The sequence below is a fragment of the Topomyia yanbarensis genome, chromosome 1 (assembly GCF_030247195.1).
Source record: "Topomyia yanbarensis strain Yona2022 chromosome 1, ASM3024719v1, whole genome shotgun sequence".
NCBI classification, from domain to species: Eukaryota; Metazoa; Arthropoda; class Insecta; order Diptera; family Culicidae; genus Topomyia; species Topomyia yanbarensis.
Window position 1 is genome coordinate 162,227,966 of NC_080670.1, and position 16,716 is coordinate 162,244,681.

Sequence of the window (16,716 nt, forward strand, 5' to 3'; positions counted from 1 at the left end):
TTGGTACACGCAGAAAAATATGGCCTGCTTGTAACCACAAACCGTTTAGTTGAACTTCAAAGTAGTGAATTGCAGAGATTGCCTATTTTTCATTTCAGTCTCGTTTATTCTGCTGTGATTTTTGCACATTCAAGACCGAAAACGTCCAATGCATAAAATTTGCAGCAGAATAAACGAGAGGCGAACAGAAAAATTATGTGATATCTGCTATGAAACAAATTTCAATGTGGCATACTATTAAAATTTCATTAGTTTTCACATGATGAATCTATGCGTGACAGATAATGTTTATGTTCTACTACAAATTGCAAAAAATATGTGTAAAATTAATATATTCAATCTACCGAATTTTTTCGATGTAAATTTTTCGAATGTTTTTGTTATGAAATGAAATAGTTTGTATATACCGCACAAGGAAATGAAAATTTATCAACATTCAGTGCAGGTTTAGACAATTTGTGCATACCAAATAGTGAAAATACATCAGCCAATAATGCCCATTGTTTTGCTGGCTAAAAGAAATAAATATGATTAGTCGCTATAAAACGGTGATAGAGGATATTTTTTTGCTATTTTTTTTATTAGGCCCATTTGACATGTATATCCCGGAATCAAAACAATGATGTTCCTAGCACTGATGCCAGCGACAATCATAATCTAGTGGTACGATAGATGAATGTTTTAAGCCATTAAAAAGATGGCAGCTTCAGGTTTAGCGAAACTCTATAAATCAATCAGGTTCTTTTCGGAACGATGATGACGAGTAGGTATCGAAGATCAATGTTTTTTGGGGTTTCAGAAATTAGGCTTGAAATAAGAATTATTTGTCAGAATTTGTGATAAAAACGAAATAAAAATTATTAATTTCATAATAAATGCAAGAAAATCTATTCAACTCACCTGAAAAAAGTTTATTTATTGTAGTAAAACTTTATACCTAATACAAATTACTACTCAATTAAGCAACGATGCATTGTTACATTTTTTAAGTCTCCATCTTGGATTCCAAAATAGAGTCAGACATTGTCTTACAACATTTGATTGATATAATATACTAATGCTTGCAAACCTGTGACAACAATAAAAACCAATCAGTGCTTTATCTTAGTCAGATGGAATTACTTTTGGGTTGACTACAGAAAATCGCTATAGATTAGTCTCGCAACTTTTTGAAAGAAACTGAAATTGCTCTAACATAACTCAGTCTCTTCGCCCACCAAAATATTCAACTAACATCCGCCTTTCATTAGGCGCAAATCCAGTTGTCAGATGTCTTTCCAATATATAAAAGGTTCGGCAAACCACCGAAAACATGTTGGCATGAGAAATTCACTCGTATCAACCCAACACACACAAGCAGAAAATAAATTAATTTATCCCAACGGGACTCAAAAGCAGCACACAAGATTCAAACCACACAGCGCGAAGAAGAGCGCAAAATAAACTTTGCACACAGCAAGAAAACGGGTGTAAGTTTCATATGATTTAACTGTGTAGGTAAATGCCACCACTGCCGAAAATCCATAGTAGACGCTATGGATTTTCGGCAGTGGTGGCCAAGTTAATTGTTTGTTCTTCGTGACGCTGTGCGATTTAAAACTTTACATGTACACGAGCGATTGAACCGTCCGGACGATATAGCCATGTTGTGCCTTATCCGAACATCCTGGAGATCCAAGCAGTTGGGGAGTAGATGTTCCACTGTTTTCCGGGTCCCGCATGTGGTACAGGGGGGGGGGGGAGTACGTTGGATATTGCATGCGCGCGCAAAATTTCCAGTCCTGTCGGTCGTCGTATTTGACGGGGAGTCCGTTAATTTTCAGCAGGTGTCTCCGGTTCGCCCGCCAGTGATCGATGAAGTTGTTGTTGAGGGCTTCTGCGAAATGCCGGATTATGTCCGCGGCAGGCACTTCCTTGGTAAGGGTTCTTCAGGCTCTCCGACCGCGCTCTGCCAGAGAGTCTGCTTCAGTGTTCCCCTGTAGTGTCCGGGAATCCAACAAAGTGTGATGAGAGTATCGGCTTCGATCTCTATTGCCTGAATGAAGGGGTATCGGGAGTAGTCGCTCTCGAGCGCGCAATGTGCCGCGAAGGAATCCGTGAATATCGTGGTTACAGTTTCTTCTGGCTTTTGGGACAGGCCCAGAGCGACGGCTGCGGCTTCGGCGGAAAATACCAAGCACTCTGGTGGGAGAAGGAGAGATGAGCCTGTTCTGCCGTTGCTGACTCCGAATCCTCCTTCACCGTCCTTCCTCGATCCGTCCGTATGACTGCGGGTGTAATTCGAGAAGCATTGCTACACCGTGAAATCTCGGGGGCATCTCCGGCCCGGAGGGTCTGGGGCAGGGATGTCCGTTTCATGACGATCAGCGCCCGCCGCAGGATCACTAGGGCTATTTTCCAGTAGAATGGTAAGATGCCGGCCTCTAAGCAGACGCTTTCCGCTGGTACGCTGGGCAGTAACTTCGATGCGGTGCGGATAGACCAGTGGTAGAGTAAAGCCAGGGTGTGGTTAATCCATTCTGTGATTTTTCAGGTGATCTCGTTTTTATAATATATCCGGCTATGGATCAGTCCTTCGCTTATTTGGAGTTCAGTGTTCCTATTGCACTTCGGGTGTCGGGCACATATGATTTGTACCAGTCTTTTGCGGTTGGCGATTTCGGTCTTCACCCACCAAAAGTGGGGACAAAAGAAGTTTTCCGATCCAGGTAACTCCAAAGATGATCGGTGCCTTTTTTCGCTGCCGCTGACTCCGGAATTAGCGGTTTTGAAGGCAGTGCTGTATTAGAGGTCAAGCTTCCCTTGAATTCCCCAGCGGTCAAGCTGCCGAAGTATGCTTTCTCGCCATACGGTATTGTATTCCGTGTCAATATTAAGGGCAGCAATATCGATGTGTAGGCCATCTATTTTGGCCTGGTCAAGGGTTTCTCCCAGGGATGTCTTGTACGATTCGGTGCCCTTCCCTTTCCGGAAGGCCTGTTGCCGGTTATCCAGCAGCTGGCGTTGTTCGAGTGTAACGGTTAACCTTCTATTGACCATTCGATTGAAGATTTTACCAATGCAGGGAGTAAACTGATGGACCGGAAGCCTTTGACCGTGTGAGTACCCTGAACCCTTTTGAGTATCCGGATCACCAAGGCCGTTTGCCACGAATCCCGGAGCAACCCGCCCTCCCAGATTCGGTTGTTGCACTGGAGGAGGGCTCTTATTGCGGGTGGTGGCAGATTCCTGAACAGCGGGTATACGGTGTCGTTAATACCGGTAGCTTTTCCTAGCCCCTGGCTGAGGGTGTCGGTGAGTTCTGATCCGGAGAAAGGCTGGTCCAACTCTGGCGACGAGTCGGGGTAGAATGTTACGGCGGCAGCCTCCAGTAGACTTTTTTCGGACTGGGACTCAGCGGTGGGAGCGAGGCGGTTGCAGAGACCAATGAGAAGTATCGACCCAGTTCGAGAGCTTACACCAACAATAACGTCAAATAAACCGTTTTCGTTTTTATAACTTTTCACGTGTTATTTTGCTGAAAGAATACCACGCATAGTGTTGCGTATTTTTATCTTAGCCAGATTGTATGTGGAAAATTTTCGCTCTACTGCAGCTGAGGTGACTAGGCTGGTTAAAAAAGATGCTGGCGAGCGGTAGACTATTAAAACTTTGTTTTAGATTTCTCGCGCTAAACTTGTCGTCGATTCTAAATATAGTGTGGGCGAGCAAGCGCCGATGAAACTAATATCCGGAGGTTCGGGAACGCGTAGCTACTATCCAGACGAGTAGATAGCAACTCACCCCAAATTTGTACTCCGTCTTCGAAACCTGTTCTAGTATCTACAAAGTCTATTAAAATCTGCGCAGATTTGAAATATCTGAAAAAACTGCAGTGTAATTTTGAAAACCTGGTAGCCCTGCACGCAACTGACAAAGTAAACAAACCGAGAATTTATTGTCAAACGTGAACTTCATTCATATGAGTCCATTCGTGTTGTCATCTTATTAATAAATTGAATAAATGCATCAATGCAGCTACTGCTACGACTTTCGCTCGTAAACTCAACTTAGTTTAGTTGAATTTGTACTAATGTTCAAACTGAATAGAATGCTATTGATGAAACAGCTTAACAAGAGTTTTATTCAGCTTATATAACTATAATCTGCTTCTAATCAGACTAGAGAATTCAGTTTCTGGTTGCACTGACCAAAACCCTACCTAGTATGTCGACTAACTAAGATTGTAAAATCTCCTCACATCACAACCCTCAGTATCCCAAAGCAGATATACCCACAGGTATGCTCAGTTCGGTAGATAGCAGATCCACGGCACATTGACGCACACACAGGTATTCGTCGAAGCTAATAAAGAAGTACTAACGCGATGCCATGACACGTTATCTTATCAGTCCGGTCCGTACAGCTGTATAAGAAGAATCTAGCTTGAGTAGTGGGCGCGGGCACGATTCATTCAGTTTATATCGGTCCTTGATCACGCAATGATTCTACAGTTTGTACAAGCTTTATAGTGATTAACAGTTAATAAAGCGAAACATTACCCCCTAAGAACATAACTGCCTAAGAAGGCAGTCTTTTTCCTAAGAAAGTACTAAATTCCAGTTCCCATAGATAGTAATCCATGAAGATTTTTAACATTTTCCCCAACGAATGTGTTATCTGTAAACATTATCAGTGAGCGATTATAGTTATCTATGTGATTCAATACCGGCAACATTCGACATGCGTTAGTAAATATTCTACTGTTCCACAGAAAGTTAGGTGTCAAAAGAGTAGCAAAACGTTGTCAACATGCTACGTCCTATATTTGGATTTTTGGGGAAAATTTTTCAGATCATACGCAACAACCTTAAACCTCTTATCCTACTGGTATCTTTCGGAACATTTATCTGGTTAATTGTGAACACTACGAACAGACCAGAGTTCACTAGACATGCTGCAAAGAGCCTGGAAGTCGTTGAATTCATCGAACCCAAGAATCGATGGAACGAGAACTCTGTACAAATCTTCCTTTCCATGCTGGACATCGAGGCAAACGTGACAGACTTGGTGAATCGGAGCGATCAATGTTCACTGAAAGACGAAACTGTTTTTACGGCATTCATAGCAGATACAGTAGACGAGGCATTATGGCAATACTATACGCTTATTGCGCTTGGACAGACGCTCGTGCTGCCCTGGAGTAATACATTTCGCGTTAAACAGTTTCTACCGAGATCTACTAAAGAAAAGCTGGAACAGTTATTTTACGAGTGAGTAATTAATGCAGTTGTGACTCACTGGTTGGACCACTACCTCTGTCATACTGGCTAATTTGATTCGTTAGTTAAGTCACCCAAATTAACAGCGGTTAAAAAGTGGCCATAAGATAGTAGTGTAAACTGTTAAGATCTTTAATTATAGGAGATTTCAAGATGACATCATATCGTAAAAATGCTCAGCGAACTTGTTTACATGGTGTTAGAATTTAAACGCAATTTCTTGTGCGTCCATGTAAACAAGCTCTTTAACCTGTCAGAAAAGTGAGGTTATGCATTTTCATGCAATGTTCTATTGTTTGTTATATTGTCAATGTCAATTTGACATAAGATTTTGGCTTTTCGATTGATTTGGATCATAGTCCAACTAGCAAAGGTTGAACTGAAAGACAGTCCAGTGGAAAAGTGTCCAACCATCGAATCACGACTGTTGTGTAGAATCACGTCACTCAAATGTTAACGATATTTTTCCAGGGTCCCAATGGGCATCATGGACGAGCTGCCGTTCAACTGTTACGACATTGCAAATGCTCTGATAGTAACTAGTACAATCGATGTTCCGAAGCCGGAGAAACGCAATCAAATATACATTCTGGACAGTGGGGTGCGTCGTTATATGGATTTAGCAGCCATACATCGGAACATTAAAATGAGACCGTTACGGTAAATATGTCTGCACAATTCTTCCGTACATTTCGTAACAATACTTTGACTCCAATTCCAGGCTTGCGCACGCAGAACCCGCAAATCAACGCCTCATAAAACTACGCAATCAATCATCTACCTACCTACAAGTGAAAAATTACACGAGAGTTGATTTCGTCGGAATCTACATCCGGCAAAACGACATGTTACCATTTGAATACTACTACCGAGCAATCGCTTTACAACGAAAACTTCATTTAGCAAGACTTATTTTTGTTGTCATCTGCGACGATCCGCTGGGTAATCCATGCAGGAAAATCAACGCACCTTCAGAAGAAGTATATGTTCAACCAGCGAAGGAGACCGCTGAATCCGGTCAGGACTTTGCACTAATGTCGCTGTGTAATCACACGATTGTGTCCAACGAAGTTGGAATCTTCCATGCTCTCAACAACGGCGGTAATACAGTGGTTTACCAGTTCAGCGAACCTACTGACAGGGTTCGCTATATGCCGTGGCTCATAGCGAGCGAGCTAGACCGGTGGTATATGTTAGCTTAAGTTATTATAACAAAATCAATGTAAATAGAAATGAAACTTTATTGAAATATCTTATCTGTTTCGGATTACAACCGAATGAACATGAATTTTCCAAGATCTAGTTCCACCACCGACGAACCGACATGACAGAGGCATTCGAAAAGTGTCCCATACAAAATAACGATTGTTTTGAAATGAAGCGATCACTACTGTCAAACTCGAGGGTCTGCCCCAAAGGGAAAAAGAGCGTGTCCGGATAAGAATAAGAAGAGTGGCAGATTTGACAAACGCAAAACAGATTCAAAATAATCTGCATAAGGTGTATGCATGTGTGTACAATAATATTTTTGGTGGCAAACGCTTTGAGAGGCTGAAAGCACTAGTTTCTATATTCAAAACATTGTTTTAATTAATTTCGTTTTTATTAACCTCTTTTTTGGGAAGTGAATCAGTATTTACGCAATGTCGATCTTGTCAATCGTAAAACCAAAACTCTCGCTTTACGTATGCCTATACCTTATCTGGTACCATCTTGGGTTTTCACGTCATTTGCAGTTTGACAAGACCAAAATTTGACAAGACCATAATTTGATGTTGGAACGGTCTATCCCTGAGAATGATCATAGGAAGGGCAATCCCTCGGTCAAACTACGACAGATCGCTCCGCCATGTTCGAATCTGGACAGGCTTCTCGATAAGTATATTGATATTACAGAAGGTGTGCAATTCCCTCAGATGCGTATGTAGTGGTAATATGCATCAAAATCGTATTCAGAACTTATTGAAAATGCATGTATTCTGTTACTTTTTTGCTTGTAACGGACAGTTTTGTTAAATAGTACGTACATAGGATAATGAAAAGCTGGAAAAACGATCTTCAACATGCCAAAAAAGGTTTGTTCGTTCTAGCATACCTGGTACAACGTTGATACACCTTGGTTTTTGCGTACTGTTGTGTTATCGAAGAAGACTACTATACAGATGCCGCTAGTGTAACAACGTATTTTAATTTAAACAATTAGGACAACATCTGATGCATTTTTGCTCCATGTGGCACGTCGGTTTCGTGAGCCAATTAGCTAGACGTCGTGTTGAGTGAAACGTAGGTAGCAGGCCGCTGCAATTCCGTTATCTCCTGCGTCTACGAATGTTTGCAGCTGGACATCATAATCAGCAGCTATTTGGCTTAAATAGCATCGTGGAATGATGATTCGTTCGACTTGTGGGAGAACTTGAAACCACGTATGTCATTTCTTGAAGAGAATATCATTTATTTGGTCGTCTCAGTCGATTCCGGAGCGCCAAACATCTTGAAGAAGAACTTTCGGGTACAAGAGGAAATGGGCTATCAATCCAAGCGAATCAAAACGCGCAGCATTTGTATTTTCGTCGGACGAAGTTGACTTCTTCACAACTCCCGACCGTAGCGATTCCATCCGATTTTGTAGTTGAATGTATCCGAACTAGAGCACGACCACATTCCAAGATTTTTTTCTGTAGATAGTTCTGGCGACAGATCAAGGCTCTTTTCTCTGTTCGTTCCTCTTTTAATCTCTGTATGACCTGTTTAGAATTGCTAATCCAATTGCGGATCTCGAATCCGACAGCTTGTACCGTTTGTAATTATTTCACTTGACGCGCAAGCTTGATCGCCTCTTGTAGTTTCGCAACGCTGACCAACATATCGTCGACGTAGTGGGGCTTCTGAATCACTTCGACTGCCTGCTTTGAAGCGTACAGAATTGAGATTTTTCACAAACCGAGCACTACTAGGGGAGCAGCAAACTCCAAAAGTCATTACCTGATGAACGTAGACAACGATGTTTCCACTCTCATCATACCAGAGGAAACATTGGCATTGTTGATCCTCCGATGGCTCGCATATTTGCAGGAACATTTCCCGAACATCGCCAGTCAGGGCGATCCGGCTTTCACGAAATTGCACCAGTATGTTGACCAGGTCACAGAGTTGATCAGGGCCCTTCAACAAGGCTGAATTAAGTGATACTCATGCGACCGCACCAATACTATCCAAATTTGTTCAGGTTTGTTGATATTTGTAACCGAAAATATCGGCAAATACCAAACACGTAAATATGATTGATTCAGCTCTTCATCTGTGAGCTTCCCGGCGTATCCCTTTGTAGCAAAGTGGATTTTCTGGTTCAGGGCTTCAGCAAGTCTTGGGCCTTTGTCCATTCGCTTTTTAAGGCACTGCAGACGTCGCAAAGCCACGAAGCTGCTATCTGGCAATCTATCGAACATTCTCGTAGCGCCACAGGAGGTCGGTTTCGTATCGGTATCCCTTGAATACCGTGTGAGTTTGAAGCAGGGATTGAGCGCACTCGTTTTCAGTGGAAAGAAGCATTTTCTTTCGCTGTGAAACCCCAAAGCTTTCTATTGTAAAATACTCCTTCGTTGCTTTGTGCAGGTCCAGTTCTGACGAAAATTCGTTAACGTGCTTTCTAGATTTCCTCCACAGACTGTCTATCTTAGACGAATTTTCACAGCGACGAGCTGGTATAGTACTCCTTCGCGACTCTTCTGAGCTAAGCTCAGGTGTTGATCCTTGATTCCGATCATAATCCTTGGGCGAATATTTTAATATGATGTGATTGGCAGAGTCCTGAAATGCGGATACTGTTCACATTGTTCCTCCATATTGAATGTTATGGTGCAAGAAGCAGCTCCTTCACACTACGTAGTCCATTCAGAGTGTACTTCTTAGAACGGTTGTGCCCCGCAGAAGCTTCTAGCCTAACGTTCCTCGAATATTCTTAACGACGTTTCGTTCCGCTCGTCCGAAGTAAGCATAACGGCATTGTTTCCCCTTCAAGTTGCAACTCGTCTGCAATTCACTGTCGAATGGCGTGAGTTCTGATCTGTCATCCAGGAAAGCGAACGTCTGAACCGATCTATGCTTCCCAAGAAGCACGACTGATATGTATCGGAACAAAACCTTACTAGAGGGGACCTGATGTGCATGGCATCCGTGCTCAGACGAACTAGATTTTGGTGGGGATGAATCGTTCCGCGGACGAGTTGGTAAAGTTGTGTTCATGACACTCGCACTGGCGGTCGAAGTCGATGGTGCACACTTCTGGTCATTGTGCAGCATTGACAACAATTTTTCCGCTTAACTTGGTTTGACATCCTCCTTTGTGTTGACGTAAACATCTGTGCAATATCCCTAAGCCTCGAACGGTTGCTCAGTGTGAATCAGGAAAGAACTCTAGGAAACGCTTACATTTGACGATCGATTTGCAGTTTCCCTTGCATACTGGTCAGCAGTCGGCCAACACTTTCGCGTTGGATGGCCCTGCCGACCGATGATACACAGGGGGCTCCTGAGAATGTGCGTTAACGTATGCATTCCCTTTCCTCGTTGTACGTGACTCGCTTCGAGCTGACTTGTCTTCGAAAGCGATGCTTAGGAAGGTGACAGCACTAGTGTCTTCAACCAAAGAGTACAGCCATTTGCTGAAGAACGGCAGATTGACCGCCGGAAGTAATTACCTGTATTGCGCCAATTGAGCATTATTAACGGCGGTAGCTTGCTGATGAGTTGATGAAGAAAGGTTAGGGCCTGTTCAGGAGCGTTTTGTTTTGTATAGGAGTTTCAAAGTAAAACTGGAACTGAAACATTCACATCCCCAGCAGAGTGTTTTGATTCATAATTTCGAACAGTTTTGTTTTAAAATTTAAAACTGTTATACGACGCCGTTTCATTTGTTGCTGATTTTAAAACACGTTTAGAACTATGTTTTAAATACATGCAAAGTTTTCAGCACAGACACTTAGACCAGATAGACTGGGGAAAAGTAAATTTGAATGCAGTAACGCTGAAGACATGACATGAATTTTAAACTGAATAGAACATCCGCTAAAACTGCTGTTGGAGACAGCAAGTTCTAGTTTTAAAATTTTCAGTTTTATGTTATATAACTGTCAAAATTATGAATCTAGGACTGAAACACTTCTGAACATGCTCTTACATTATAAAGGTGTTATTCAAGCCTGCAAAAGTTTTGTACACTGACGGCGAAGTTCACAAGTTTCTAATTTGTCCTCTTTCAATGTAGGTAGAACGGGTGCATTAGTCTGCACTTGACTGCCTCAAAAGCGTGGCTTTTCAGACTCCGTTACAAACGGACGATGTTTTCCTCATTTATGTAACCACACTTTGCTGTCGTACTGTTAACCCTCCGGAAGTCGCGGAAATGGCTCACTGAACGAACACCCACAGGTGCCCAAAGACAGTTTTGCTAGATTTTCAGAGCAACACTCAGTGCACTAGCGCGACTGCCAGAAGGTTAAAGCCGTTCCAATGCACTCCACTACACCGGTGTCTATCAATCGAAAATCCCAAGAGCATGTTCAGGAGTGTTTCAGCTCTAGTGTCACATCTCTTTGTGATGCGACGCACCTTCCTTTTAAACATCTCCGATATATGTGTGCCACAGCCCTGTGAACTGGGCGCACCTTTATATTTCAACCGCCGATCTGTGCGTGACTCAACACAACCCTGAACTGTCATCCTACCAGTCGAGTGTAAGTAGAAGAAAAGTTGCAAGTCAGCAGTCAGTGAAATCATACGGTAGTGGAAGATAAAAGGCTATTTCAGTAAAGCAGTCAGTAAAGGCAAAGTGGAAGATTTCTAAAAGTTAAATTGAGTAGCTTAACACTAAATCCTGCAGTATCGGGTCAGTCAGTACAGTTTATTTATTAAAACTTAAAACTACATACATACAGAAGGTAAAATTAAAAACTGAAATCATGCAATAGCTTAACCTAAAATCTTATGTTATAGAAACTAAATTTAGTACGAAGATAGTACGGGCCGTTGTGTCTAGTACGGATAGAATAGCAGCAGAAGAAACTAAACGTGAGTACTTGCTCTATTTATGTAAAATCAATATTAATTTGCATTTATCCCCGAAGGGATTTTATAACTTCTGTCATCAAATATATTAGTTACAAAACCGGAAACTATTTCTATCTGTCCGATTGCTAGCGCAACATTTTATAAAATCCGTTTATCGATCGGGGGCTCTAGTCGGTATGTCAAAGAAAGGTGACGGTCAGGGAACTTCCCCAGTAAATAATGCTCTACCGCCGGGGGTGAGCTGCGACATATGTAAGAATCCGGATAACAGTCGGATGGTAGCGTGTGATTCGTGCCAGCAGTGGTTTCATTTCGCCTGTGTTAGTGTGGATTCAAATGTTCAGGATGAGGAGTGGAGTTGCAAGAGATGCCTTGAGGCGGCGATTCAACTTCCAGCCGGCGCATCTACACCTAACACAGACACTGGAGTGATACCAAAGCCCGGAACCAGGCTAACGGAATCTAATCTGGAGCAGTACGTGCAGAAACAGTTGGCGATGATGCAGGCGAGCTTTGAACGTATGTTAAAGGAGAAAGATGATCGGCATCTGAGGGAGCTCAAAGATCAACGGAAAAAGTATGAACAAGTGTTGAAAGATACGGAGCGACGTGTGCTAGAGCGTGTGGAAAAGCAAAACTTAATTAGCTCAAGTGGGGGTGGATTGACGGCGAGTTCAACCGGAAATCAGCCGGTACAGATGGTGTTCAGTGGATCTGGTAGTCAAAACCCGCAATTGTTAGGCAGCAGATTAACAGCGAGTTCTACGGGCTATCAGCCACAGCAGGTGGCCAGCGGAGGATCAACGACAGGGGCGACCGGAAATCAGCCGTTATTGCCATGGCCGTTGGGAACCGGACCGACAGCAAGTTCGACGGAAAATCCTTTGCCACAAATTAATGTACACGAGGTGAGCCAGGGCGGTGAGACTCTAGCGCATGAGTTGATGTTGCTGGAGGAGCAGCAGGCATTAGAGAAGAAGCATATGGAGGAGCGAAGCCGCCTTCTACAACGGCATGCGATGTTCGGCGGAGGAGCAGCCGGTGGAATCGGACTGAATCCTCAGGCGACAGCATTCCAACCGATTGGTAGCGGTTTTTTTGGTGTTTCTTCGCTAAGTCAAAGTCAGATTTCAGCGCGTCAAGCTGTCAACAAGGAGCTTCCCATATTTTCCGGGAACCCAGAAGAATGGCCGCTTTTCCTAGCAAGCTACGAGAACTCGACCAGGATTTGTGGATATAGCGACGAAGAAAACATGCTTCGACTTCAACGAAGCCTCAAGGGAAAGGCAATGGAAACGGTACGTTGTCGTCTGTTGCATCCTGCCAACTTACCGGGGGTTATAGCGACGCTAAGAACCCTGTTTGGTAGACCGGAAGTCATCGTCCATTCGCTGGTGAATAAGATCAGGGAGATGCCATCGCCGAAAGCTGAAAAACTGTGCACGCTGATCGATTTCGGAGTTGCAGTTCAAAACATCTGCGCGACCATCACAGCTTCAGGTCTGGACGAGTATATGTGCAACGTGGCGCTACTCCAAGAACTGACGGAGAGATTGCCGCCATCTATTAGACTGAATTGGGCGTACCATCGTCAGGGACTGAACAGAGTCACTCTTTCGGAATTCGGAGACTGGCTCGGGAAGTTGGTTGAAGCAGTGAGCATAGTCACGATGCCATCTCTTAACATCTCGAGACCAGAGAGACGTGGAAAGAAAGACGACAACTACATCAACGTGCACTCAGAAAGCAACACTAGTTGCGAAGCTGTCTCGTTAGATCGCCCAATTACTGCATCAAAGGGCTGTCTCGTATGTTTGGACGAATGCAGCGGTCTGGACACGTGTGGCAAGTTTCTCGCCATGGACGTTGGGTCCCGTTGGACAGTTGTAAAAGAGCAAAGGTTGTGCAGAAAGTGTCTACGGAGGCATTACGGTGCCTGCCATGTGAAAACACCGTGTGGAAGGAACGGTTGTTTGTTCATGCACAGTAAATTGTTGCACGACGACAAGCGGTATAGCAAACGTTTGGCGCCTGAACCAGCGCAGCAGCCTAACGAGAGTTCAACACAGAGCTGCAACACGCATTCGAAGAGGGCGGGTAAGGTTTTATTCCGGTACGTGCCTGTAACGATCTACGGTAAGGGAAAGCAAGTGACAACCTATGCTTTCCTCGACGATGGGTCGTCGGCGACTTTGATGGAGCACAGCCTACTGAGAGAATTAGATCTTAAAGGAACGCCATATCCATTGTGCCTGAATTGGACGGGTGGCCACCAGCGGGAAGAAGATGAGTCGGTCTTACTGACCTTGAAGATCTCCGGTGTAAATGACACTCGCGAAGTGTTCGACCTCCCAGAGGTTTATACGGTTAGGGATCTTTCCCTTCCGAAACAGTCGGTCTCAGTCTCGCAGTTGGCAACTAAGTACAGCTATCTCAAAGGTTTGCCATTGAAATCCTACGATGATATCTCTCCACGGATCCTTATAGGGATGAACAATTGCCGCCTGGGTCACGCCCTGAGAAGTGTCGAAGGTGGTGAGAACCAACCGGTGGTGTCCAAAACCCGCCTCGGATGGATGATATACGGACCTTGCACCATGGAATCTGGAACGACGAACTCCGGCTATAGCAATTATCACAGTTTCCACATCTGTCCCTGTGTTAGGGAAGAAGAAAGGGATCTGACTGCGGCACTTAAGGAATACTACTCAATTGAGTCGTTGGGAATCTCTGGTTCACAAAAATCACTACATTCAAAAGATGAGGAGCGCGCGATTAAAATTCTGTCAACCGAAACACGACTGGTTGGAAATCGCTACGAGACCGGCCTATTGTGGCGCTATGATCAAGTACAGCTACCCGACAACAAGGGAATGGCTGCAAAGCGCCTAGCTTGTCTACAGAAGCGAATGAGACGGGAACCTGAATTAGCTGCGGCGATGCGATCGAAAATGCTTGAGTACGAGGAGAAGGGTTACATTCGGCGCCTGTCGGCAATGGAGAAGGCGGAGAAACATTCTAACGACTGGTATCTACCAATCTTCCCAGTAACCAACCCGAACAAACCAGGGAAGCTACGAATCGTATTCGACGCGGCCGCCAAGGTCAACGGCGTCTCACTGAACTCGTTCCTCCTAACGGGACCCGATCAATTGGTGTCACTGCTTACAGTTCTGTATAAGTTTCGCGAGTTTCGCGTCGCCGTAGTGGGAGACATTCGGGAAATGTTCTTCCAAGTACAGATGAAGAAGCTAGACCAACGAAGCCAGATGATTCTGTGGAACAACGGTAATCCGGAGGATGAACCCGAAGTGTATGCGGTAGCAGTTATGACGTTCGGTGCGGCATGCTCTCCGAGCTGTGCGCACTATGTCAAGAACCGAAACGCTGAAAGATTCGAAGAGCAGTATCCACGAGCGGTAGAGTGCATAAAGTATGAGCATTATGTCGACGACATGTTGATGAGTATTGAGACTGAGGAGGAAGCTGTAAAACTAGCCAGCGAGGTACGATTTATCCACTCTCAGGGAGGATTCGAGATACGCAATTGGTTATCAAATTCCCGTTCAGTCATCGATAACCTGCACGAGGTCAGTACCACGGAAAAGAACATGAGCATCTGCGCGGAGATGACAGAAAAGGTGCTCGGAATGTGGTGGGACACCACAACAGACACGTTCACATTCAAACTATCACCGAAGCACGATGCGCAGCTACTTTCCGGCGTCAGGATGCCCACAAAACGAGAAGTTTTGAGAACATTGATGGCAATATATGATCCTATGGGACTCATCGGTAATTTCCTCATCTACCTAAAGATCCTGTTGCAGGAAATCTGGCGTTCCGGGTGTGGCTGGGACGACGAAATCAATGGAAAGCTGGCCGAAAAGTGGCTGACGTGGATTGAAGCACTGCCGAATGTCCACCAAGTTCGGATTCCTCGCTGCTACAGAATTGTAACATCTGCCAAGCCAACGAACGATGTAGAATTGCACATCTTCTGTGATGCCAGCGAGAACGGGATGGCTGCTGTGGCCTACTTCAGGTTCGAAGAGGAAGGAAAGGTGGAATGTGCGATGATTGGATCTAAAACACGTGTAGCCCCTCTGAAGTTTCTCTCTATCCCTCGTCTTGAGCTGCAAGCTGCCGTTATAGGAGCTCGTCTAGCCGAATGTATCGTCAAATCACATCGAATGAAGATCGTGTGCCGCGTTTTCTGGACCGACTCCCGTGATGTTGTATGCTGGTTACGATCTGACCATCGGCGCTATAGCCAATTCGTTGCCTTCCGGATCAGCGAGCTGCTGGATACAACGCAAGTGGATGAGTGGAGATGGCTACCAACTAAAACGAACGTAGCGGACGAAGGCACGAAGTGGAAAAGGCTGCCGGACTTTCGGCCTAGTAGTCGCTGGTTTCGCGGACAGGATTTTCTTTGGGAATCGAAGAGCAAATGGCCTGGTGACAATCGAGATCAAGGATCAACCATAGAAGAAATTCGTCCCAGTGTCCTACATCATACAGTCACCGAGCCACTAGTGAGTTTCGAGCGCTTCTCCAAATGGAAACGTCTGCTGAGATCGATGGCATATGTCCATCGTTTCATCATGAACCTTCGTAAGCGTACCGAGGGGACCACCACCGAACTGGGGCCACTAACGCAGGAAGAGCTGAAACTGGCTGAAAGCACCATTTACCGGATGGTTCAAAAGCAAGCGTATCCTGACGAAATGCGACTGATCCGTAAGAATGATTCAAATGCTAATCCGTGGGAACGTACATTGCCAATAACCAGCCCATTGTACAAACTGAGTCCAGCCATCGATAACCACGGTGTCCTACGGATGCGAGGGCGTATAAACGCATGCGAATGGGTCGACGAGGCGACCAAAAACCCAATCCTGCTTCCAAGACGGAATCTCGTTACCAATCTGGTGCTCGCGGATTACCACGTACCGTCATCAGAATCATCATACAGTATTGAACCAGGTTAGATTGAAATTCAACATCCCTCGCCTTCGTTCGGAGTTCGACCGTGTTCGCAGAGACTGCCAGCGCTGTAAGATTCGACAATCAAGACCGCAGCCTCCAGCAATGGGGAACCTCCCACCTGCGCGGTTGGCGGCGTTCCAACGACCGTTTTCCTACACAGGAGTCGATTATTTTGGGCCGATGTCGGTGCTAGTTGGCAGACGAACAGAGAAAAGATGGGGAGTCCTGCTCACCTGTATGACAACCCGAGGTGTGCACATCGAAATCGCATATTCACTGACGACAGACTCGTGCATTCTAGCACTGCGCAACTTCATTGCGAGAAGGGGCGTACCGCTGGAAATTATAAGCGACCGAGGAACGAACTTCGTCGGAGCCTCCCGGGAACTACGCGAGA

The 16,716-nt window shown here is 44.8% G+C and overlaps 2 protein-coding genes across 2 annotated transcripts; both read left to right on the plus strand.

Annotated features, from left to right (window-relative positions):
* The first annotated feature begins 4,448 nt into the window (after window positions 1–4,448).
* Window positions 4,449–6,488, plus strand: LOC131676393 (uncharacterized). Its single transcript, XM_058955461.1, has 3 exons — window positions 4,449–5,252; window positions 5,733–5,921; window positions 5,983–6,488. The coding sequence occupies exons 1-3, from the start codon at window positions 4,792–4,794 to the stop codon at window positions 6,461–6,463; spliced, it is 1,131 nt and encodes a 376-aa protein (XP_058811444.1). The 5' UTR covers window positions 4,449–4,791; the 3' UTR covers window positions 6,464–6,488.
* Window positions 6,489–11,503: 5,015 nt separating this feature from the next.
* LOC131676056 (uncharacterized) lies at window positions 11,504–16,321 on the plus strand. Its single transcript, XM_058955185.1, has one exon. The coding sequence runs from the start codon at window positions 11,504–11,506 to the stop codon at window positions 16,319–16,321; it is 4,818 nt and encodes a 1,605-aa protein (XP_058811168.1).
* Window positions 16,322–16,716: the final 395 nt, after the last annotated feature.